The sequence below is a fragment of the Chelonia mydas genome, chromosome 3 (genome assembly GCF_015237465.2).
Source record: "Chelonia mydas isolate rCheMyd1 chromosome 3, rCheMyd1.pri.v2, whole genome shotgun sequence".
Taxonomy (NCBI): domain Eukaryota; kingdom Metazoa; phylum Chordata; order Testudines; family Cheloniidae; genus Chelonia; species Chelonia mydas.
The window spans coordinates 29,416,115-29,441,385 of record NC_057851.1 but is presented as its reverse complement, the minus strand read 5'-3'; the positions used below and the strand labels follow the sequence as shown (position 1 = coordinate 29,441,385).

The 25,271-nt window shown below is 45.3% G+C and overlaps 1 protein-coding gene across 15 annotated transcripts; it reads left to right on the top strand.

Moving 5' to 3' along the window:
- KLF11 (Kruppel like factor 11) lies at nt 1-22,662 on the top strand. Of its 15 annotated transcripts, XR_005224573.2 has the most exons (5): nt 8,681-9,364; nt 11,460-11,720; nt 13,980-14,607; nt 14,754-14,976; nt 17,461-17,582. XR_005224573.2 is itself a non-coding variant. In XM_043542264.1 (4 exons), exons 2-4 carry the CDS (start codon nt 11,577-11,579, stop codon nt 17,754-17,756), a joined length of 1,524 nt encoding a protein of 507 aa, XP_043398199.1. In that variant the 5' UTR covers nt 1-276; nt 11,460-11,576; the 3' UTR covers nt 17,757-22,662. The 15 variants fall into 15 exon arrangements, 14 of the variants coding, with proteins under 14 accessions (XP_043398199.1, XP_043398204.1, XP_037750004.1 ...); XM_043542264.1 differs by lacking the exon at nt 8,681-9,364 and adding an exon at nt 1-276 and having other exon boundaries at nt 13,980-15,063; nt 17,461-22,662; XM_043542269.1 differs by lacking the exons at nt 8,681-9,364; nt 14,754-14,976 and adding an exon at nt 8,446-8,583 and having other exon boundaries at nt 17,461-22,662.
- The last annotated feature ends 2,609 nt before the right edge of the window (nt 22,663-25,271 follow it).

The following is a 25,271-nucleotide window of genomic DNA, read 5'->3' as shown; positions in this document are numbered from 1 at the left end:
GGTTTACTTTCCCAATATTTCTCACTTGTTTCTCCTTGGGCTGTGCATTAGAAGAGTCAGCAGTTAATGGCAGTTGTGAAAACGGAGTTACTGTGTGGATACTGGCTGGTGGATACTGTGTTTGCTTATTGTCCAGAGGGCATAAAAACAGATTCAGCTCTGTACCTGTGCATTGTTTCCTAATGGTCTGTTGTCCTCAAAATTCTTCCCTCTGCTGTCTTTCTTAGGACATTTGATACACTTTGCCAATCTACTTCACCTGCAAAATCTCATCGGGTGAGTATTTATAATAGGTGGGACTGGTAGAGACACTATTATTAAGATTGCCTGACACTGCCCATTATAAGACTCTATTTTCAGTTGCTTATAACTTTGCCAAACTTTAACAATTTGGGCTGAAATTATCCATACCAGCTATCTGCCTCAGACTGTCTTTTTTTTTGGAAAATTTCACAGAGAACTAAATTAAGATTGTACAGTCAGCTTTAATTTTGGCATGTCCTAACTTTCCAGTGCTTGACTTTGAAATCTTAATAATGGTCTTTTAATTTAGTTTTTGTGTGTATTAATGTTATTGTTTATTAATATTATTAGTGTTATTATTATTTTTATTATATAATTATTATAATACTATTATGGGATTGGTAACTGGTTAAAAGATAGGAAACAAAAGGTAGGTATAAATGGTCAGTTTTCAGAGTGGAGAAGTAAATAGTGGTGTCCCCCAGGGGTCTGTTCTGGAACCAGTCCTATTCAACATGTTCATAAATGATCTGGAAAAAGGAGTGGCAAAATTTGCAGATGATACAAAATTACTAAAGATAGTTAAGACCCAGGCAGACAGCGAAGAGCTACAAAGGGATCTCTCAAAACTGGCTGACTGGGCAACAAAATGGCAGATGAAATTTAATGTTGATAAATGCAAAGTAATGCACATTGGAAAGCATAATCCCAACTATACATATAAAAAGATGGGGTCTAAATTAGCTGTTACCACTCAAGAAAGAGATCTTGGAGTCATTGTGGATAGTTCTCTGAAAACATCCACTCAATGTGCAGCGGCAGTCAAAAAAGTGAACAGAATGATGGGAATAATTAAGAAAGAGATAGATAATAGGACAGAATGTTGCCTCTATATTAATCCATGGTATACCCATATCTTGAATACTGTGTGCAGATGTGGTTGCCCCATCTCAAAAAACAATATATTGGAATTGGAAAAGGTTCAGAAAAGGGCAACAAAAATGATTAGGGATACGGAACGGCTTCCGTATGAGGAGAGATTAATAAGACTGGGACTTTTCAGCTTGGAAAAAAGACGGCTAAGAGGAGATATGATTGAGGTCTATAAAATCATGACTTGTATAGAGAAAGTAGATAAGGAAGTGTGGTTTACTACTTCTCATAATACAACTAGGGGTCACTAAATGAAATTAATAGGCAGCAGGTTTAAAACAAATAAAAGGAAGTATTTCTTCACACAACATACAGTCAACCTGTGAAACTCCTTGCGAGAGGATGTTGTGAAGGCCAAGACCATAGCAGGGTTCAAAAAAGAACTAGATAAATTCATGGAGGATAGGTCCATCAATGGCTATTAGCCAGGATAGGCAGGAATGGTGTCCCTAGCCTCTGTTTGCCAGAAGCTGGGAATGAGTGACAGCGGATAGATCACTTGATGAGTACCTGTTCTGTGCATTCCCTCTAGGGCACCTGGCACTGACCACTGCTGGAAGACAAGATACTGGGCTAGATGGACCCTTGGTCTGACCCAGTAGGGCCATTCTGATGTTCTTATTATTTTTAAGCATGGTTGATGTATTTGGCCCTGTACAAAATATAAATAAAAAGACAGTTCTTGACCAAAGGCATTTATAGTTCAAGAGGCACAAGTAAGACTCAGTGCATTGGGAAACTCAGAGGAAGGTGGCAATTTTTTTTAAAATTATTATAATTATTTTATTATTATTTAGTTTTATCTTGGTCTCTGACAATCATTTTTTTAACTGGTGGAGATGGCTGACATGAGTTAGCAAAGGTGGGCTTCACAGAAGAAGCAAGTCTTTTTGAGGTGTGAAGGATGTGGAGCTGCTCTATTAAAATGTATGACAACTATCAGAGCAGGCTGGGGCTGGGTCGCTCCACTTCCTGCCACCCGGTGAGTGCAGGGCAGGCCTGACCCTGCACTCATGGGGCGGGGAAGTGGAGTGACCCGGCCCCAGCCCGTTCTTCTCTGCTCCCCTGGCTCCCAGCCTTGGGGCTTGGGGGACAGGGGGAACCGCCCCACAGCACTTACCGGCAGCACCACTGGGAGCCAGCGGCGTGGAGCAGGCTGTGGCTGGGTCACTCCACTTACCGCCACCAGTGAGTGCAGGGTGGGCCCAATCCCTGCTGCAGTCCCCAGAGGAAGGCCTGGAGTGGGGGCGGGGCTGGGGCGGAGCAGGAGAGGGGGCCACGGGGAAGAGACGGAGCAGGGGCTGAAGCAGCACACAGCCCCAAGTTTCCTGGTACCCTATGCAGCTGCGTACTTTGCGTATGGGTAGGGACCGGGGGGTGCGAGATGCCCTTTCTGACCTCCTGTATAACACAGGCCGTAGAACTTCTCCAGGCAACATACATGCGTATATAGACCTCTGGTTATTTTAAAACCCTTTTTCACCCATGTTATGCTTTGTTCTTACTGTTATGATTAAACAATAAGTGGTCTGAGAAGGCCCTCTGGTCACTATTTACTGTTGGTTACAAGCTCCTGAGGGGAAAAACTGCAGGTGCCGAACTCAGCTGGACTTGGTAATCAGGGTTGATCCACAAGGTACTGTGGCTCAGGATCCAGTCTCAGAGTGGGAGAATTGCAGGATTCCTCCCCAGGAGAGGTAAAGACTCACTTGCCCTGACACCTGAGGGGATACCTCAGGAAGATCAGAGAAGGGGTCAGAGGTACAATTAGCCCTGTAACCAAGACATGAGGCATATGAATGCAAATGTAGAGGCTGATGCACAGGGACTAGGACGTTGTTCCTTACATATGAAGTGGCAGAGAAGAAGACATGGAGATGGGAAGGAAATGAAAGGATGACAGAGCTGAAATCATTGGTAGAGAGAAGGAAACAAGGGGAAACATATAACCTGTAATCAGATCTGAGGTGTAGGCTGGGGCAAAGTTGTACAGATTCTTCAGATGAGAATGAGGAGCATTTGATGTAGCAGGCAGTGGGGAGAGATTCAAAGAGGAAAGTAGTGCGTCTCATAGACTGGTTAGGAAAATCCTTTTAACTTGTATTTTGGCTGGATTGGAAGGAAGAGATATTGATATCAAGTAGGCTTGAGAGAAGGAGGTTGCAGTAATCAAGACTGGAGGCCAAGGTGTGGACAAGCATTTAAACCATTTGGAGAAGAAAGGCCAGATTTCTGAAAGGTTGTGATAGAAAAATCAGGTAAAAAAATGGGAAGTTTCTAGCCCTCTTGGCTGTGAAGAAAAGCTTGAAAATGTGACCCGTGTGTACACCTACACAGCAATTAGACATCTAGCTGACTTGGGCTCGCGGGGCTCGGGCTGTGGGGACAATTGCAGTGTATATGTTTGGGCTCAGGCTGGGGCCTTGGGCTCAAGAACCGTGTGAGGTGGGAGAGTCCCAGAGCTTGGGCTGCAGCCCAAGAGGGAGCATCTATACCACAATTAAACAACTCCTTAGCTCAAGCCCCTTTGCCAGAGTCAGCTGGCATGGGCCAGCTGCGGCTGTGTAATTGCAGTGTAGACATACCCTAAGGGCTCAAAAATCTGAAGGTAAAGAAAACCCCTCGCTGTACTAATCTCATGATTTCTGAGCTAATGTCATGATTTTTGTGGGGCCTGACTCACGATTTTTGAACATTTGGGGTTGGCAATACTGTATTGATATCGATGTGGCTGAGTCAAACTAGTACCTGACGTTGGAGCTAGGTGTCCCCTCATAGAATCATAGAATCATAGAATATCAGGGTTGGAAGGGACCCCAGAAGGTCATCTAGTCCAACCCCCTGCTCGAAGCAGGACCAAGTCCCAGTTAAATCATCCCAGCCAGGGCTTTGTCAAGCCTGACCTTAAAAACCTCTAAGGAAGGAGATTCTACCACCTCCCTAGGTAACGCATTCCAGTGTTTCACCACCCTCTTAGTGAAAAAGTTGTTCCTAATATCCAATCTAAACCTCCCCCATTGCAACTTGAGACCATTACTCCTCGTTCTGTCATCTGCTACCATTGAGAACAGTCTAGAGCCATCCTCTTTGGAACCCCCTTTCAGGTAGTTGAAAGCAGCTATCAAATCCCCCCTCATTCTTCTCTTCTGCAGACTAAACAATCCCAGCTCCCTCAGCCTCTCCTCATAAGTCATGTGCTCTAGACCCCTAATCATTTTTGTTGCCCTTCGCTGGACTCTCTCCAATTTATCCACATCCTTCTTGTAGTGTGGGGCCCAAAACTGGACACAGTACTCCAGATGAGGCCTCACCAGTGTCGAATAGAGGGGAACGATCACGTCCCTCGATCTGCTCGCTATGCCCCTACTTATACATCCCAAAATGCCATTGGCCTTCTTGGCAACAAGGGCACACTGCTGACTCATATCCAGCTTCTCGTCCACTGTCACCCCTAGGTCCTTTTCCGCAGAACTGCTGCCTAGCCATTCGGTCCCTAGTCTGTAGCGGTGCATTGGATTCTTCCATCCTAAGTGCAGGACCCTGCACTTATCCTTATTGAACCTCATCAGATTTCTTTTGGCCCAAACCTCCAATTTGTCTAGGTCCTTCTGTATCCTATCCCTCCCCTCCAGCGTATCTACCACTCCTCCCAGTTTAGTATCATCCGCAAATTTGCTGAGAGTGCAATCCACACCATCCTCCAGATCATTTATGAAGATATTGAACAAAACCGGCCCCAGGACCGACCCCTGGGGCACTCCACTTGACACCGGCTGCCAACTAGACATGGAGCCATTGATCACTACCCGTTGAGCCCGACAATCTAGCCAGCTTTCTACCCACCTTATAGTGCATTCATCCAGCCCATACTTCCTTAACTTGCTGACAAGAATACTGTGGGAGACTGTGTCAAAAGCTTTGCTAAAGTCAAGAAACAATACATCCACTGCTTTCCCTTCATCCACAGAACCAGTAATCTCATCATAAAAGGCGATTAGATTAGTCAGGCATGACCTTCCCTTGGTGAATCCATGCTGACTGTTCCTGATCACTTTCCTCTCATGTAAGTGCTTCAGGACTGATTCTTTGAGGACCTGCTCCATGATTTTTCCAGGGACTGAGGTGAGGCTGACTGGCCTGTAGTTCCCAGGATCCTCCTTCTTCCCTTTTTTAAAGATTGGCACTACATTAGCCTTTTTCCAGTCATCCGGGACTTCCCCCGTTCGCCACGAGTTTTCAAAGATAATGGCCAAGGGCTCTGCAATCACAGCAGCCAATTCCTTCAGCACTCTCGGATGCAACTCGTCCGGCCCCATGGACTTGTGCACGTCCAGCTTTTCTAAATAGTCCCTAACCACCTCTATCTCCACAGAGGGCTGGCCATCTCTTCCCCATTTTGTGATGCCCAGCGCAGCAGTCTGGGAGCTGACCTTGTTAGTGAAAACAGAGGCAAAAAAAGCATTGAGTACATTAGCTTTTTCCACATCCTCTGTCACTAGGTTGCCTCCCTCATTCAGTAAGGGGCCCACACTTTCCTTGGCTTTCTTCTTGTTGCCAACATACCTGAAGAAACCCTTCTTGTTACTCTTGACATCTCTTGCTAGCTGCAGCTCCAGGTGCGATTTGGCCCTCCTGATATCTTTCCTACATGCCCGAGCAATATTTTTATACTCTTCCCTGGTCATATGTCCAACCTTCCACTTCTTGTAAGCTTCTTTTTTATGTTTAAGATCCGCTAGGATTTCACCATTAAGCCAAGCTGGTCGCCTGCCATATTTACTATTCTTTCGACTCATCGGGATGGTTTGTCCCTGTAACCTCAACAGGGATTCCTTGAAATACAGCCAGCTCTCCTGGACTCCCTTCCCCTTCATGTTAGTCCCCCAGGGGATCCTGGCCATCTGTTCCCTGAGGGAGTCGAAGTCTGCTTTCCTGAAGTCCAGGGTCCGTATCCTGCTGCTTACCTTTCTTCCCTGCGTCAGGATCCTGAACTCAACCAACTCATGGTCACTGCCTCCCAGATTCCCATCCACTTTTGCTTCCCCCACTAATTCTACCCGGTTTGTGAGCAGCAGGTCAAGAAAAGCGCCCCCCCTAGTTGGCTCCCCTAGTACTTGCACCAGGAAATTGTCCCCTACGCTTTCCAAAAACTTCCTGGATTGTCTATGCACCGCTGTATTGCTCTCCCAGCAGATATCAGGGAAATTAAAGTCACCCATGAGAATCAGGGCATGCGATCTAGTAGCTTCCGTGAGTTGCCGGAAGAAAGCCTCATCCACCTCATCCCCCTGGTCCGGTGGTCTATAGCAGACTCCCACCACTACATCACTCTTGTTGCACACACTTCTAAACTTAATCCAGAGACACTCAGGTTTTTCCACAGTTTCGTACCGGAGCTCTGAGCAGTCATACTGCTCCCTTACATACAGTGCTACTCCCCCACCTTTTCTGCCCTGCCTGTCCTTCCTGAACAGTTTATAACCATCCATGACTGTACTCCAGTCATGTGAGTTATCCCACCAAGTCTCTGTTATTCCAATCACGTCATAGTTCCTTGACATCACCAGGACCTCCAGTTCTCCCTGCTTGTTTCCAAGGCTTTGTGCATTTGTATATAAGCACTTGAGATAACCTGTTGATCGCCCCTCATTCCCAGTATGAGGCAGGAGCCCTCCCCTCACAGACATTCCTGCCTGTGCTTCCTCCCGGTATCCCGCTTTCCCACTTACCTCAGGGCTTTGGTCTCCTTCCCCCGGTGAACCTAGTTTAAAGCCCTCCTCACTAGGTTAGCCAGCCTGCTGGCAAAGATGCTCTTCCCTCTCTTCGTAAGATGGAGCCCGTCTCTGCCCAGCACTCCTCCTTCATGGAACACCATCCCATGGTCAAAGAATCCAAAGCCTTCTCTCCGACACCACCTGCGTAGCCATTCGTTGACTTCCACGATTCGACGGTCCCTACCCAGGCCTTTTCCTTCCACGGGGAGGATGGACGAGAACACCACTTGCGCCTCCAACTCCTTTATCCTTCTTCCCAGAGCCACGTAGTCCGCAGTGATCCGCTCAAGGTCATTCTTGGCAGTATCATTGGTGCCCACGTGCAGAAGCAGGAAGGGGTAGCGATCCGAGGGCTTGATGAGTCTCGGCAGTCTCTCCGTCACATCGCAAATCTTAGCCCCCGGCAAGCAGCAGACTTCTCGGTTTTCCCGGTCAGGGCGGCAGATAGATGACTCAGTCCCCCGGAGGAGAGAGTCCCCGACCACCACCACCCGCCTTCTCCTCTTGGGAGTGGTGGTCGTGGAACCCCCAACCTCAGGACATCGCATCTCATGCCTTCCAACCAGCGGAGTCTCCTTGTGTCCCAAACCCCACAGTAGAGACGATGGAACCTCTGCCATCAGTCCAAGGGGAAGAAAGCTTTCCAGCTCCACTGGGTGGTCCCTTGCCAGGCCAGCACTGCTACTTCCTCTGGGGTGCCGGGGAAAGTGGGAGCCCTGGCTGTACTTCAGGAACAAGGGGCTGTGAGACACGTTGGTTGCCATCCAGCCCCCACTGAGAAGAGTTAAAAATAAGTAGTAGTACTCTCCCTGGCGCCGCTGCAGACAGGGCACTTCCGAAAATGACCCTTCCTCTCCTTTCTTACATGCTTTGATCAGCTGTGAAAGAGTTAATACTACTGTTTGTATGCACTGTTGTTGTAGCTGATCCAAGAATATTAGAGACGCAGAGTGGGTGAGGTAATATCTGTTATTGGACCAACTTCTGTTGGTGAGAGACAAGCTTTGGAGCTTACACAGACAGAGCTCTTGTTTCTAAAAACAAGAGTTGTGTACATGGGGGGGGGGTGCATTCTGTGCTGGCTGGGGGAGGCGTAGCCCCTTTCACGTTCACTGGCTGGAGCTGGAGCCGGGCTCCCTCGCTGGGACGGGAGGGATTTGCAGCTCGCAGCAGCTCTCCGACACCCCCCGCGCGCGCAGGCATTCCCGGGCTGGCCGCCGCTCAGCGACAAACAGCCCCGCCCCCCTTTCCCCGTGCTGACCTTTCCCCTAGTTTCCAGCGGGTGGCTCAGACTGAGCCGCTGCCGCGAACATGCCCACGCTGAGTCCTTCCTGCTATCAGGCAGGCTGCACGCCCCGATCACGCCGGCCGAGGCTGCCTATTGGTCCGGCGCGGGCCAGGCCAGGCTGCGATTGGTGCGGGGGCGGCCCGCTCCTTCCTCCCCCTTCACGCCTAGTGCACGGAGTAGCTGGTGTGCCCCCCCCACCCCCACCCCAGCCTGGGCTGCTGCGCGGCCAGCCCCGCGGGCGGGGGAGGTGAAAGCGGAGGCGGCGCTGGCTGCTGCCTTTGTCACATCGCTGCTGCCTGCAGGAGCCTCGCCATGCCCGGCTCGGAGATGGGAGAAGCCCCCGCTGTGAGTACCCGCGGCCGGCGCTGCCCTGGGCTGGAGGGGGGCACTGGGGGAACGGCTGCCCAGCCGCTCTCCCTTGCGGGTTCGCTCTCCCCCAGGGCTTGCCCGTGCCCAGATGCCGGGTGATGGGCGCGTCGCGCTCGCCCGAGATGCGGGGCTCCTCGTGGGGCGCCGGAGGCAGCAAGCCGGCCACCTGCTGCCAGGGGCGCTGCTAAGCCCGCTCCCCATGGCCCTGCCCCTGGCCCCGGGAGGAACACGGGGGCGAACACCCTCGTGGTTTGCCTGTGAGCCCGGCCTCCCCCTCCCAGCGCCCTGGCCGGGCGGGGGCCGCCCCCCGTGGTCGCACCGCTGCCGTCGGCGTGGGGCAAAGGGCGAGGCTGACCCCCGGCGCGGTACGTGCACCCGGGGGGGGCCCCGCGGCAGCTGCCCAGGGCGGAGCGGGCAGCACAGCTCCGTCGCGGTCCCAGCTGCGGGTGGTGCCGCGCTGCGCCCCCTCCTCCCCGGGCACCCGCCCAGCCCGGGCTCCGCTGCAGCTTGGCGCTCGCTAGCCGGAGCCCGCGCGCCGTCCGCAGGGCTATTTTGTTGCATCACGTTGCTCCGGAGTTATATTCGGAGTGGGCGGCGGCTGCGGGCCCCGCGGGGTGGGGAGAAACCCCGCCGTCCCCTCCCCTCTGGAGGTGGGGCTTTCCCTCCTTCCAGCCCGCTGGGCTCGGCTCCGGGGCTCCGTCAGGCGGAGCAAGCGGCAGCTCCCCCGCTTCGCCTCTTGAGCGAGCAAACGAGACCGGTGAGGATCGGCCCCCTCTGAAAACAAACATTCAGGGCCTGGCCCTGGGGAATCTCCCGGCCCGTGGCGCTGCTGCTGCTCCGGCAGACGCACAGCAGCTGGGGCCGCTGCCAGCTCGCCCGCTGTTTGCAGGCGCCGACTTCCCCTGCAGACAGTGCCTGCGCGCGGGGTGAGTTCGGGACAAGCTGTCGGGCTCCTCTCGGCGCCGGCTGTGAGTTTAGTTACCGCCTTTATTTCACGAACGCAGCCCGTCTAAAGGAAATCCCCCGCGTGGAGCGTAAGAGCGTAACCTCTTTGTGGTGTGGATGGAGGGCTTTGGAAAGCTATTTCTTGGCTGGAGTGCGGAGACTTGAAAAGAATGACAGCTCCTGTGTCTTCATGTGTTTGCCTAGTGCCCAGCACAGTGGGGACCTGGTCCTGATTGCTGGTTTCTACTGTTCATGTTGTAATCAAAGAATTATATAAAGTAATTAGATGATTTTTCAAGAGCTGTGGGAAATTTTTCTAAAATTTTCAGAGCAGTTAGTCTATTTAAGGACTCTTTAAATTGGATTTTTTTTTTTTTTGAACCTGGGGGCTTCCTTTAAATCTGGGATGATTTGTCAGGTGGATGAGTACTCTATGGATTTGATAAATGCCTTCTTTTTAGATCCATTGTGCTGAATGTATCTGCCACACAACTGTGTACATAATACATAGTATTTATTACACGTGTGTATCTGCATGGCACTATGGATCTAGTGAAGTCAATGGCAAGGTTTCATTGACCTTCAGTGGGGGCATAATTTCACCCAATGCCATCTAATCTGCTTTAGTTTTTTTTTTAAGGAGGACCTATCATTGCAGTATCTAAGCATTGTCCCTAACAGTTTATAATCTAAAGAAAGGCCTGATTCTGCTGTCCTCACACACTCAGAATTCTTGTTGATTTTGTTTAGAGTTTTGGGTGTGCAAGAAGTGGTGGAGTGGACCCTTTTGTTATCACTCATTTTATGTGGGGAAAAGTGAATATAAGTGTTAGAGCAACAGCATGTGGCTGCTTGAGTCATTACAGCACACACAGTGAGCATTTGCAAAACTTGTCTACGTTTTCACTGAAGGAAAGACCAGGATTAACCCCCCAAAAAGTACACTAATGCAGTATTTGCTTATGTAAACAAACTGATGTTTGGATTCCTCTCCCATCCCCAAATGCCCTAATAATAATATCTACCTCTTACATAGTGCTTTACCATAGAGCACCATATGCACATCCAGTTATCATAGTGCCCTCCTATGTGTGAATCTTTCTGCCTCAATTTCCTCCATCTGTAATATGGGGGATAAATGACTTGCCAAATTTATACACTGAGAGGGCACGGCTACACTAGAGAGTTTAGAACGGCGCAGGCAGGTATAGCTCTAAGCCAACATGAAAGAGCTCTGCACTTGGCTTAACTACTCCAGCCCTCCTGCAAGCAGCAGAAGCTATGTCAGTGGGAGAAACTCCACACTGGTGCTTACGTTGGTGTAGCTTATGTCGCTCAGGTGGGTGATTCATTCACACCTCTGAGCTTCATAAATTATGCCTACATACGCTGTAGTATAGACGTAGCCTGAGTAAGCAGCAGACCTATGCTTGGAACTTGGGAGCCCTTGACTCTCTGCCCTTATCTCATTCTTCTAAACAGCAGTAAATATTAGACTGATGCTAAATAAAACCCTCATGTCAAGTCAGAAAATGGCCCTCCCTACACAAAGCAGGGGGTGGAGTCACTTTGTGTATGTGTGTGCGTGTGCAGAACATGTTTACTCAGAGCAACAATAATCCAAGAACGTTAGTCTGGAAATTTGAGCTACGTGGGTCAATTCCTTTCTAGTGAGTCATTCTTCTGCAAGGCTAGTTGGGGTGGGAGTGGGGAGATAAGATGTACTCTGGTAGGAGGGGGAGGGGAAAGGTTTGCATATTGAATAACTGAGTTGGTTTTAAAAAAAAATCTTGCATTGGTCATACAATGAGTTTCAAGTGACCTTCATTATAAGCAAACAATATGTGGGTGGTGGTAACTTTTTTTTTCTGACTTGTCCTAATAACTAATGATCTGATTGCCTTTAGGTTGACATTGTGGACATATATGAATCTATACGTGAAAGACAGCGTCATGACAGTGAAAGGTCTACGTGCAGCACCTTAGAGCAGAATGACATAGAAGCAGTCGAGGCGCTTGTTTGTATGAGCTCCTGGGGTCAAAGATCACAGAAAGGTGACCTATTAAAGATAAGGCCACTTACGCCCATCTCAGATTCAGGTGACTTCACAATGCATGCTGAAGCGGCCTCTGAATTACCAAAGGATTATCACTTTTTGTCTACACTGGTAAGAAAAAAACAAATTCAAAATGAATATGCATGACCACAGATAACATTTATATTATTACTATTATATCCCCATTATACTGAATAATTTTGTTGTATTTGGAGAGAGAGCAGTATCTTTGTTTTTTAAATGCTGATTATTGTCAAAAGTGATGTTTACCTCCTAACTTGTCTGTATATGTAATTACTATTTTCATGTAAAGTATACATTTCTCAGTTTGGATAATTCCGTCATCTCTTCGGTAATAGATGTGATGACATAAACAAAATGTTTTGATCTCCTGTTTAAAGCCAAGTAGAAAAACTTTGATCAAGTGTTCATTTTAACTGATGTCCTGGGCAAGCTTATTTGGATAGTTTATTGTAGGTTTCTCTTTAGTACTTTGAGTAAGAGGACCCTGGGGGAATTCTGCACCAAAAATATAAGAATTCTGCACACAATATTTTAAAATTCTTCAAAATTCTTCCAATTTTGTCAAAAATAACACCACATAATCACACCAGTTTCAGGGACTTTTGTAATTTATTTCAAATTACCTGTCAGCAAGTATGTCTGCAACAATACAGACAGAAACGCACAAAATTCGCCCAGCAGTAGAGAGTTAAAAGAAACCCCTGTGACAAACCCATTTCCTGTTTCTCTGCCCCTTCTTCCCCCCCAGCCAGGGGGCCAGACACCCACAACCCCTCCCACTCAGAGCCCAGCTCTGGGCCCCCCACAGCCAATACACCCAAATCCCCTACCCCCCAGAGACCAGCTGCGGGGCCTCCCCTTGCCCATAAACCCATCCCTTTCCCCCACAGACCTCAGCTGCGGGCTTCCCCCAGCCCAGACAGCCACCCCACTATCCATCAGAGCCCAGGGATCCAGAGGGACGGGGACACACCCACCCACCCACCCCCTCCTTCCCTTGGGGCATGCTGGGAACTGCAGCTGTGAGGAACCCTGTATCTCCCTTGGTCCCTTCCCCTGGCAGTGTTTTCTATACGTGAGGTGGGTTCTGCCGGGTCCAGTGGTCCCTAGTGGCAGGCAGCAGCATTACAGCCCATTTCTGTGGTGGGGAAAGGAAATTCTGTGCACAGAGCATTAATTTCTGCAAAATTCTGCATTGCACAATGTTGCAGAATTCCCCCAAGAGTAGACTCTGTATTGATTTACCTGCAAAGATAATACAAAAAAGAATCCTTGGAATGCAGGAGAAATGTTGTTAAACACTATGATAAAGCATAAAAGCAAGTTTAATTTCAACTTGCCACTTCATCATGATACTTCCATAGCCTGTGCGTTTGTACATGCACCTGATTATTTCTCCAAAGTTCTGGTCCACTTCAGATGACAGTTGATTCTCAGATAGCTAGGAATGGGCAACAGGGGATGGATCACTTGGTGATTACCTGTTCTGTTCGTTCTCTCTGAAGCACCGGGCATTGGCCGCAGTCAGAAGACAGGATACTGGGCTAGATGAACCTTTGGTCTGACCCAGTATAGCTTCTCTTGTGTTTTTTATGTAGGTATTGTTGTAGGTGATATCCAAGAAGAACTTGGAAAAAAAGCTAATTTGTTTTAATCTTTCAGAATGTTAAGAAATTCATTTTACCTGATAGTTCATTTGCATAATAAAAGTCTAGGAAAAAGGAGGAGGAAGACTGAGAGGGGGTGATGACTGGCTGATAGACCTCATAGGTCACATTCTCATCTCCTAACAGTGGCTGGTCTCTTCTGCAGCAGTGTTGGGAAGAGGCATAAATTCTCAGCAGCAGTGGAGGGAAGAGGGAGAAGTGGCTCAAGAAGAGAGGGGAGAGCAGTTCCAAACATATCTATTCCAAGATGAGCTTCCAACTGACAGAATAATAATTAATAAAAGATTTAGGTCATTGCAAACCTGCAATTAAACAGGTATAATGTCACTATGAATTGCTATCCTGTTTTCTAAGAACAGCGCACAGTGAACAGCATTTAAATAGATGCATCCATTAGCTGAGGGGTGAAAATGGGCGTTGGAGCCTAAAGAGCTGATGCCTGCAGTATTGTGGCTGCATCACTGTTTACTTGATGCTAGCAGGCTTTTGAACTTTCCAGAAGAGCCACTCTATAAGAAGTTAATGTTTTAGTCATAGCTTCCTAAAATATGGGTCTTTAGACTCTTCATTACACTCTAGATCTTCATTATGTGTTCTTTATTTTTAAAGTAAGGTTGATAACCACTATGAAAACACATGACTGTTTTTATGTTTGTATACTTTTGTTTTATTTTTCTAGTGTATGACCCCACCCCACAGCCCTGATTTTGTTGAGCCATCGACTACAATGCTCCTTTCTTCACAAGTCACTTATTCCAAACCAAGGACAGTCATGGCAAATACATCTGTTTGCGTAGTCACTGCTACAAACTGTGCATCTGCCATAGCCAAACCATCTGTCATAAACGTGGAGAGGCAGTCCAGTCAGAAGTCAGCAATATCTGAGCCACCTGCCCCTCAGCCTTGCAGGGCCATGGCAACCAGCGTTATACGTCATACAGGCGATAGTTCTGCTTACCCACACATTCCTGCTGTGCAAGTTAAAAGAAAGGTAACTTCAGGCAATTGCAGCACTTCCACAGATTGGTCTGAAGCACAAGACCGAAGACATTCCAGAGTTTCACAGGACATGGATACTGCTGATGGTTTAATTAGTGATACTTCATCAGTACATCAGCCTTATTTGCACAATTCCAGTTGTAACACTACCAATAAAGGGCAACAGCCAATAAGGCCAGTTTCACCGCGGACTTGTTTACCAAAGAATTGTGACAACTACCTACAGAAAAAAGCCACCCAGCTGCTACCTACCCCTGTTTCAAACCCCCAAGTCATCTGCCAAATGATCCCTTTTAACAGGCAAAGAGGTATGATTTCTGCCTTTATAAAACCCCCTACACAGACAGTCGCAACTACTGTCCAACCTATTTTACCCCAAACAGCCCCAGTTTCTCAGCCTGTTCTCATGGGATCTTCTGTGCCTCAGGGGACTGTTATGTTGGTTCTTCCACAGACTGCTGTTGCACAGACACCTCAGTGCCAACAAACTCTAATGACTGTTGGAAACACCAAGTTATTGCCTCTTGCTCCTGCACCAGTTTTTATTGCTTCTGGTCAAAGCTGTGCACCTCAAATGGACTTCTCAAGGAGGAGAAATTACGTTTGCAACTTCCCAGGCTGTAGGAAAACTTACTTCAAAAGTTCCCACCTCAAAGCCCATCTTCGTACTCACACTGGTGCGTATGGAGGGCAAGTCCTTTGTTACAAGAATATTCACTTGTATTGTTGGAAGAATGTTATTCTGCATTTTGATTCTGAGAGGGGTAAGTGGGTGGCATAGAAACCTTCCCATATATTGTGGGAGAGTAGAGGACATTCTTCAAGGACAGACAAAAAAGGGACAATTTTTTTCTGTAATGTAATCCCAGATTAACTCCACTGACATCAGTAGAATTTCACAGAGTGTAAATTAAAGCAAAACTTGGTCCAAAATGTTTTTTTTTAAACTTGAGTTGAGCAATATTTAATATGATCTGAAGGAATTACATAAACCAGTTTTCTTGGAGAGGGGGTGTTGTGACACATCATCCTACAGGTAGTTTTTGTGTCTGTCTTTTTATGGTTCATCAGGCTATACGGAACAGAATCCACTCTATACACCTGTTAAGATAATAGGGAATTGGGTTTTTTTTTTCCAGTTTTTTAGCATTCTGACTTCACTAAAGGAATGAGCACCAGGTCCTGAGCTGTAGTGAATTCCACTGTGCTGGGTAATAGAACTGTTGGTTAAATAAAACTGATCAGCTTTAGTTTGTGACCACTGTGTGCATAGAATTGTTAAACTGAAATGAAAATTGAACATAACAAATACCTGTGGACTGTTTTTTGGGGAGCAGTCAGAGCAGAAATATATTTTTACCAAGTATGTTTTAATAATTCCCCTCTCCCTTCTGAAATCCTGGTCTGTTGCAAGTCATGCATGCTGGGTTCTCCTTAAAAGGGTGCCAGAGTGCTATATTTGTTTATTTTGGAGGGAGGGGGCAGGGGAGATTATTTTAAGATGTATTTCTTCCGTGGTTCTCCCCTGAGTTTGGTCTAACTCTATGGACATTCAGCACATAATCTGGTTTTAATTTCCACTTAATCTGACAATTTATCTTTTTTAAATTCAGGGAGTCGATATTCCCCTAAACGAGAAACTTGAGCAGTGGTCCCCAAACTTTTTACCTCGAGTACCCGCCCTTACCTCTGTCTGTGCCCCTGGAGCTGGGGCCGGGAGCGAAGCCCCAGGCGTGGGGCTGGCAGCCGGGGTCAGGCCCAAGAGTGAAGCTGGGTTGTGCTCTTCCCCCCCCATCCCACCCCCCATGAGGGCTGACCCTGGCCCCAGCCGTGGCTTCCCCGAACGTTCCTTGGTGCCCCCTAGGGGAATGAGCCCCACAGATTGGGGATCTCTGACTCAGAGGTAGAATCCTCCCCTTCCTTGTTGCCCTTTAGGGTGTGTGGGCGTGTGGAAGAGCCTTTATGGCTGGCGTAGTGGGTTCCTGAGTTATCCTGGTGCAGTGCAGGATGGCCCAGGGATAAGGGCAGTGTGCCTTACAGAACATCTTTCCTCTGGTTTGAAAAGAAGCTGTGTGCATCCCTTCTAACATGAAGACTGCAGCATGTATACAGGGGAACTGGAGCACACTGGCCTAACTGTGATTCTTAACTAGCAAACAGAGCTTGCAGAAGGCCAGGGGGAACAATAGCTGACCTACCCTTCCCTCTGTTACTCCTGCTTTGAGAGAGAGGAAGAGTATCTTGTGCAAGAGAGGAAGGACTTAGCTCTTAATATGTAAGAATTCTTTCTAGTGCTTCCTTGTGGAATGGAGCACACATTTTCAGATTTATCTGTAAGTATATTTTGGATAGTCAATGTTTATCGCTGGGTAAAAGTGGGTATTAGATCACTTGCTATTAGAATAGCTCTAAAATTGCACAACTGTGTATTATACACATATAGTAATCAGAAACTAGCAAAGGTGATGTTAAAGCTCTGAGCTCACACTTATGTTCCTTGAGCATCCAAAATGCTCATGAAGCCAATGGAAGTTTTAGTTTGTGAAAGGAATGCAGGATGATCCCTTATATTAGTTCTGTTTCACACCACATGAGTAATAAAATGTAACTTCTTTTTGGTGGAATTGATGAACTGCCCAAATCTAATGATAAACATAGCTCAGTAAATGATCCAAAATATAAGTAATTATGTTCTTAATTGTTATTAGCAGTTGAGTTGCTGTGTTCTTTTGAAGAATTGAGCATTTTATTATGACATTGAGATCAAATCCAAGACTTTATTTGAGATTACAGTACTTTCAAATGACATGGTACAGCCTCTGACTTCTAGTAGTGTTAGAGGGGTTCATTTCTCAGAGTTCACAGTCAAAAGATATTGTAGCTTTATGCAAAAATATTCTCCCCTAAACTCTGAATTGTTTGGCAACATTTTTTTAAAATGTTAAATCAGAAAATTAACAAAAGCAATAAATGTACTATTGTCTAAGACCCTGATATAGCAGCCACTTAAGCACATGCTTAATCTTATGGGGCTTGTGTGCATAAATTTATATATGTGCTTAAGTGTCTGAAAGGCTGGAGTCTAAATTATTAGTTCTTAAAGCCATTTTCTTTTTTATCGTAAAAATAACCTTGTTTTGTTTTCCCTCATATCCATTCAGGAGAAAAACCTTTCAGCTGTAACTGGGAAGGCTGTGACAAAAAGTTTGCCCGCTCAGATGAACTTTCTCGCCACCGAAGAACTCATACTGGAGAGAAGAAGTTTGCTTGTCCTGTGTGTGACCGTCGTTTCATGCGCAGTGATCACTTGACAAAACACGCCCGTCGTCATATGACTACAAAGAAAATACCCAGTTGGCAGACACAGGTTGACAAACTGAACAGAATTGCTACAGCAGAGAAACCTAAAAGTGGTGGTGCATTGAATGTGCTCGTACCCATGCCAACCTCTGCCTAAGTGGGCTAGTTGGACAAAAAATCTGCTCTCAGAACTTTCTAAAAGTCAGGAAAGAGCTACAATGGTTAAAACCGAATTGACAATGTTTTCTTAATTTCTGTTCATATTTGCCTCTTTAATAGGGCGGAAAAAAGGTATGTAATTATTTTCTTCAGCTTAGGCTCTGTTCTGATGATATCATATGAGAACTCGATTGTATGTGTCTCTTTTTTTTTCCCCCTCTTTTCCTCAAAATTTGGGCATCCCCAGTTACTGGCACTTCAGGAAAGCAGAACTCTTTGGAAACAATTTGGGTACTAGAGTATTAAAAAGCAAAACTCACTTGAGTAACAGTTGCTGTTCATATTTGATACAAAGTGAAACAAGGTGATTTTTAATGTTTTATATACTAGTATTTTCTATACAAAATATATTTTATATTTGTTCAGCTAGGGCTTGGCCTGCAGTCATTGAAACTACTTGCATAAGTAAAAGTGTGCAAAATCAGACCCTTTGTTTGGAAACTGCTTTTCACTAAGCCTCAACAAACTTAATTAAAACATTTTATAAACATATAACACTGTAACTCAGAATGTTTTGGAACTTTACACATTTAGACCCTGATCCAGCAATCAGTTTGCACAGTCGGACCTTCATTCAAATGAGATTGCAGGAGTGGGGCTTAAAAGCCTGTTGCCATTTATGAAAAAAAAAATCTCCAGGAATAAAATTTGCTTCTTGAAATCCACAACAATTAATTGAAATCGGTTCCTTGAAGGAAAAAATTGCACTGAGCATGTTTCATAAAATTTGCTGTGGGAAGTCCTTGTGACTTCAGGTGGAAGCTTGAAAGACAGTGCACTCCTGATTAGATTTTGTTCTAACTGAGCAAACTTTGGAGAGCCAAGACTGTTCAAGTGGATGCACAAGTGCAGCTACTTCTGAAGAACTTTGCCACTATTAAGGGATTTTTACTTAAGTCCTGTTGATGCTACTACTGTAAACCCAAAACAGGTAGATGATGACAAAACAGATGTCACGTGTAGTAAACTAGATCTCTGATTTGTATTTCCTCTGTTTTTAAAATTATAGCGTTTTTTTTTATAGTGTTTAGGATAGACTCTTGTACACCTAGTAATGAACTATTCAGGACTTCAGTTTGTGTATCAAAAGCGCACACCCAAAGTCTAATTCAAAACACAGCCACTTTGTTAAACTGATGAGCCTCTTCTTACGGCCTTATACTCCATGCTATTTTGCGTGCAGAACCACTCTTCTCTATTAAATGAAATACTCTTCCTGTTGAATGGGCTTTCTTTTCCATCAAAGTATGTTATGACTAAGATGAATTACAAAATTGCCAGCTGCAGGACTACTCTGTTGTAACTTTCTTAGTAGCATAGTATGATTAACAACATTAAATGTGTGTAGCACAACTAGATCACTCAGCTTCTGTGTCAAGAAGAGAACACACACATATTAACAAGCAAAGATGTTTGCTGTAGTGCTGAGATCAGACTTGGTGTAACATCTGACATTTCATTAGTACCCAGAATCATTGGTTCTAGAACAGATTAAAAATAGCTTTTTGACTAGCATGGTACCTTCCTTAATCCAGATATTTCTGTTCTGTAGGTTGATTCCTTGTGCAACTTGGCTGCTTCTGTTGCAAACATCTTTTAACATTAACAACTTCATATACAGACTTTGCCTTAAGCTTATTTATTTATTTAATTTGAGTCTAAATTTTCTATCGTGAAAAGCCTTCTCCTTAAAGTGTGGTTCTAATCTGAAAAGTAACAATATAAAAATGGCATTTTCATACTCCAGGTCATCTGCTTCTTTTGTGTGCATTCAGTTGCATCTGCCTCTTTACTGACAAAGTATGTTTTTACTACTCTTTGCTCTTATGAGCCTGACACAGTCAACACAACTAACACAGCATTAGCTGGATTCTCTTCCTTTTTGCAAAAAATGGTTTACGAAGTTTGGTCTATTACACTTTTGAAATCCATTGAGTGTCCATATGGAACAGTATTTCAGTTATTTGAAGTAAAATGATTGGACTTTCCTATTACCAGCAAATAATACATTGAAACTGTTAGTAATATTCAACTTTTGAGAAGATATCTAAATTTCCAGATGAATAAAACATCAATAATTGGGAATGTGCTGCATGTTGCACTGCTTCATTAGTCTAAAAACTTTGTTTTGTTGTGCAGTATGTGGTCTGATTCTGCGCTCATATGGACTGATGCAAACATGCTGAAATCAGTTTATAGTTCATCTGCAGTCAGTGAAGCGCCATGTGTAACAGCAGAATATGCTCCTAAATTTAGGTTTTTATGCCTCTGGTTACAGTTATTGGTAATTTTAAGATTATGCTAAACTGACACATTGTGCTCAGTGTGCTAAATTTTTGTGCATATCCTTTAAAATGTCCAGTTCTTGTTCATTTGACATTTATTATGACACAGCTGATCATGTATACTCCTGGGGGAATTCTGCCCAACTGCGCGTGCACAGAATTTATGTGCTTTGCAGAATTTTTTTTCAGCAGAAAATACATTCTGCTGGGAAGGTGCTGCAGTTACTCCTTTTGCCCACCAGGGGCTGTTGTGTTGCCAGAACAGAGAGCAGCTGCTCCTAGGTGGGAGCAGCCCCAGCTGCGGATAGGGAAGGAGAGGCTGCCTTCCTCACAGCGCCCTGTCCGTGGGGCCAGGTCAGGAGGCACGGGATATGGGAGGACGGACAGCATGGGCTGCTGGGGAAAGGGTCACAGACTGGGGTTCAGAAGGGCTAGTGGGGCACAGACTGGGTCGGGGACTGAGTGGGGGTGCAGGGACACATGGGGAAGTGAGGGAGAGGGGTGCAGGGCCACGTGGGGTGGCTGAGTGGGGGTGCAGAGCCACATGGGGATGGGGACAGATGTGCCTGCCTGACTGAGAGAGGCTAGGGGTCAGTCAGCGTCTGTATGGTGGAGGCTCCCTAACAATCCCTCCCTGCCCAAAAAAGATGCAGTTTCATACTTCTCCCATCCACACCCAACATGCCTCCAAGTTCACACCCAGGCTCCTTCCCAGCAATTACTTCCCCCTCCCTCAGCTCCTCAGTCACCCCTGATTCCCCCAGGCCTTTGCACTGCTTCTGAGGGGTGTGGGAAATACGTTTCTGTATTGTAGTTTAAATGAATTATTACTCAGAGTTCTGTAGTAATGTGCCTAGTAAAGAATCTATTTGTCAAAAAAACATTTCCTGAATCTTTTTTGTTGTCTGTATTGTTACAGACATCGTTGCTGACATTTATTTTGAAATAAATTACCAAAATAATTGAAACTGGCATGATTATATCGTGTTATTTTGACAAATAAAATATGCAGAATTTTGCAGAATTCCCCCAGGAGTAATTGTGTGTATCGCTATATGTATGCAAATGTTTGTATTTTTCAAAGGGCTATATTGTAATTCCCCTCTTTGGTAAAGTGGATACTTGGACTGTTACTCTTGTGGTGTTTGAATACTGACTGTTAGGATGCAAGCTTAATTCCATTGCAAAAAAAGATTAGCCCTGGTCTTCATAGTTCTAGGGAAGAGAAGAGCAAAAAAATCTGCCTGTGGACTGTAGTGCGACTGGGTGGGTTTTTTTCTTGACCCAGATGTGACAGATCCACTTCAAAACCTATTTTGGGAAACTAATTGTTTTTAATTTGGCAAAATATTTTGATATTTCCCAGTAGCAAAACAGTTTTGAAAACGCCCTGTAAGTAATTTTGTAGATGATCTTGTTCTTTTGGTTGTCAGAGGGAGAAGAAGATGCACAGGAGAGTATGGGATAAAATTCTGCTCATAAATGTGCAAGCATAGTTGTCATTGGTCCCCCCGTCCTATTTGCAATACCTCTATCTCCTATTTACTTAGGAGTTAGGGGGCACTTACAAGTCAGCAGGAGCTGTGTGTGAGCATTAGACCCATGATTATTTAGAACCTGAGCCTGCAAAGAGCTGAATAGAACTGAGCAAATAATGGATTTTTTGGTTTGGGTGCTGAACCGAAAAGTTAAAAAAAAAAAAAAAATTGTTTTGAGGCAAACCAAACCAATTTTTAAAAATTTTTAATCAAACCGAGAAACTTGGAAAACTTTCATTTCCAGTTGACTGAAACGTTTCAGATAGTCAAAATAGTCTTTTCGTGTTTATATTCGTTATGAGTGTTTTTGTTTTGATTTGGCAGTTTTGTGGTATTTTTCACCCTCTTTTGTAGTGATGTTCTTTTGTTTTTTTTAAATTGGCCAAATTTGATAATGAAATGCCATTTTGAAGCAAAATGTCAGAAAGAAATGTTTCTAAATGGTTGAAATGTTTTGACTTTTTCCACACACAAATTTCAAGTTGTTTTGGCTGAAACTGTTTGTCAGATTTTACCCAAATTCGGGAATAGTTTTTGATGATCTGAAAAAGGCATTTTTTGGTGACATTTCTATTAGCTGAAAATTTTCACCTAATGCTAGGGCTGAACGTATCCTGTGAAGTGTTTTGAGGGCGCTCATACCATTGGGCCCAAAGGAAGCAAAGTACTTTTGTAAAGGTGCATGAATAACTAAGCCAAAATTTGAAACTTTTTGTCTTGCACAGTATGAGGGAGTAGAAACAGAAAAATGAAGTCTTATTAGTGGATTAAGCATGACCAGGTAAACTGTCCTAGTGCACTTTAATGCCTGCCCAGTTTTGTTCAGTCTTTTTACTGTGAGCCTATAAGTATATTTCAAAATAAATTTTAAAATTTTCACATTTTTGTAACTGTTCTTAACTTATTTAATAAAACTGTAATGTGGCTTTATTTTTAAATCACACATATTTGGGATTTACAAGTATTTAAAGCATTTAGTTTGTTCAAGAATGTGTAAAAATAAAATGGTATCTGGCATACATTTAGACAGATGATGTGTTGGTTCATCTAGTGCATTTCTCTGGAAATGCAGGATTATTTTTTCCTATTCTAGATTTTTCCAGCGCTTCATCCATTTGTTAACCATTCTCGTGTACTTGGTATAGTGGTGTGCAGTTCATAATCAGTCATTGTGTCTGGGTTTTGAAAGACCCTCCGCAGCCTTTTGACAGGAGCCCTTAGATTTTTATAAATAAATTCTTGTGTGGGTCATGCTGATAATCTGTAATGATACAAAAAATGTGCACCTCCATAATTCCACATGAGGTCACTGCTGTTAGGTGCAAATATCCAAATTTGGTCCAAAAGATTCAGATGCAGGTTGCTCTTCTATTTAAACCAATAGAACGACTTTAGTGCCATTTTCTCTAGCAGTGGAAGAAACCAGTATCCCAAGACTGTACAGAAGTGTCACTGGTTTCTGCTTCCCCTATGCACTTATTCTATGATATGGATACTACTTGAACAGAATCTGGGCATATCGTCTTTAGTGGTCCGTCAGGCAAGAGTTGTCCAATAACATGGAAGAATTTTTCTGCTATTTCTTTACTGTGCCCTTCCCACCAACCAAATTGCAGCAACACTTATTTCTAGCTGAGTCACTTTAAAAAGTCTGGGTTTGTCTTGGACTAGAGAACAATAGTGTAGAAACAAACAAAGTAAGTTTAAAGCAAGAAAATAGAGGTAGTGTTCTTCAGCTCTTCACTGCAGCCTTCTGCTGTGACACCTGACTGTACTCATTGTCCTAGCCCCTTACAGCTGGCAGCATGCCCTGAATTTGGGAAGACGAGCAAAGCTGTACTGGTGTGTGGGTAGATAAGACAGCAAATATCATGCCCCTATATAAATCCATGGTACGCCTTCACCTTGAATACTGTGTGCTGATTTGCTTGCCCCATCTCAAAACAAACAAACAAAAAACCCCCAAAATCCTGAAAGAAGGACAGAGAAGGGCAGCAAAAATGATTTAGGAGTATGGAACAGCTTTTATATGAAGAGAGATTAAAAAAAACTTCATCTTAGAAAAGGAACAAGTATGAGGAGGTGAGGTGGAATATGAGTCTATAAAGTGGAGAAAGTGAATAAGGAAGTGTTATTTCCCCCACATAACAAGAACCCGGGGTCACCCAATGAAATTAATAGGCAGTTGGTTTGAAACAAACATAAGGAAGTACTTCCTCACACAACGTACAGTCAACGTGTGGAACTTGTCAGCAGGGGTTATTGTGAAGGCCAAAAATATAACCTGGGTTCAAAAAAGAATTAGATAAGTTAATGGAGAATAGGTCCATCAATGGCAATTAGCCTTTGACTGCCAGAAGCTGGGACTGGACAACAGGGGATGGATCATTCCCTCTGAAGCATTTAGCACCTCCGACTGTTGGAAGATGGAATACTGGGCTAGATGGACCATTGGTCTGACCCAGTATGGCTGTTCTTACGTATGGGCACCACCTGACAGCAACCCGTCCCCACAACAAAAAGCAGATTTTCCTCACAAGCCATTGGAGGAGGAAGACCATGAAGAAGAAAAGATCCATGGAAATAGGGTTCCCTCCCAAGAACTCTGTCTTCTCGATGGAAGAGGAGAGGAGGAGGTTCCTGCATGAAGGGCTCCATCTCTGTAATTAATTCAGCATCTTGTGTGCGTGAACTCTTCTGCTTTTCCTGATGCCTTTCTCAGTCTTTCTGACACGGGATCCACTCATTGCACATGGTGCTTCCCCCGGCAGCTCAGGGGATTAGATCTTGCCAGGTGCTGCCCACCTTTGGTGGTGTCTCTACCCGTCATCTCTTTCACTCTGTGACCCCTCTCTTTCCCAGACCTGCAGCTTCCTGTTTGTGGTTTGGCCCTCTGGCTGAGTCACTGAGATCCTCCCCTTACGGGGAAGTCAAAATCCTTCTGGATCAGCTGTCTAGCAGGCGGCTCCAATGCCCTGCACCACTTCCCAGTGGCTGGTAGGGGAACCCAGACCTGCCCTCTACACTGGGTTCCAGCCCAGTGACCCTATAAAAGCAGCCCAGGTCTGTATGGTCCTACCCCTTGCTGCTGTTTCCCTGGGCTTCTTCCTACTTATCTGGCTTCCCCCTCTTTCTGCCAGCACAAGCTCCCTCCCCGCAGGGAGTGGCTGCAGACGACTTCCTTGCAGCCTCTTGCTGCTCACAGCTCCTGGGCTTTGTACAGGCCCCCTCCTGTTCCTGCCCAGCTTCACCCATTTCCAGTTTGAGGCCTGTGCCCTGTTTCCTTCCTCGGGTGTAGCCTGGGCAGTTAATTGGCCTGCCTAGCCACTTTAACCCCTCCAGGCCTTGTAGGGGTGGGCACCCCATCACACTCCCCTTGGGCAAATGTTGTGCCACCTCTTTCAGGAGTCTCTTAATGGCAGGTCAGACCTTAAGAAGCTACCTTCCCACTCTTTCCTCAGACTTTGGAACAGCTTGCCCCAAGCCTGCTCCTACTAACAAGGGGACAGGCTTGTGTATTTCACAATGTTGGTGTAGAATCAGACTTCATTATCTTAAATGTTCACATAAAGTTGCTCTAGTTTAACTAAAGCCTAGTCTACACTTAAAAGCTATAGTGACTAAGAAATG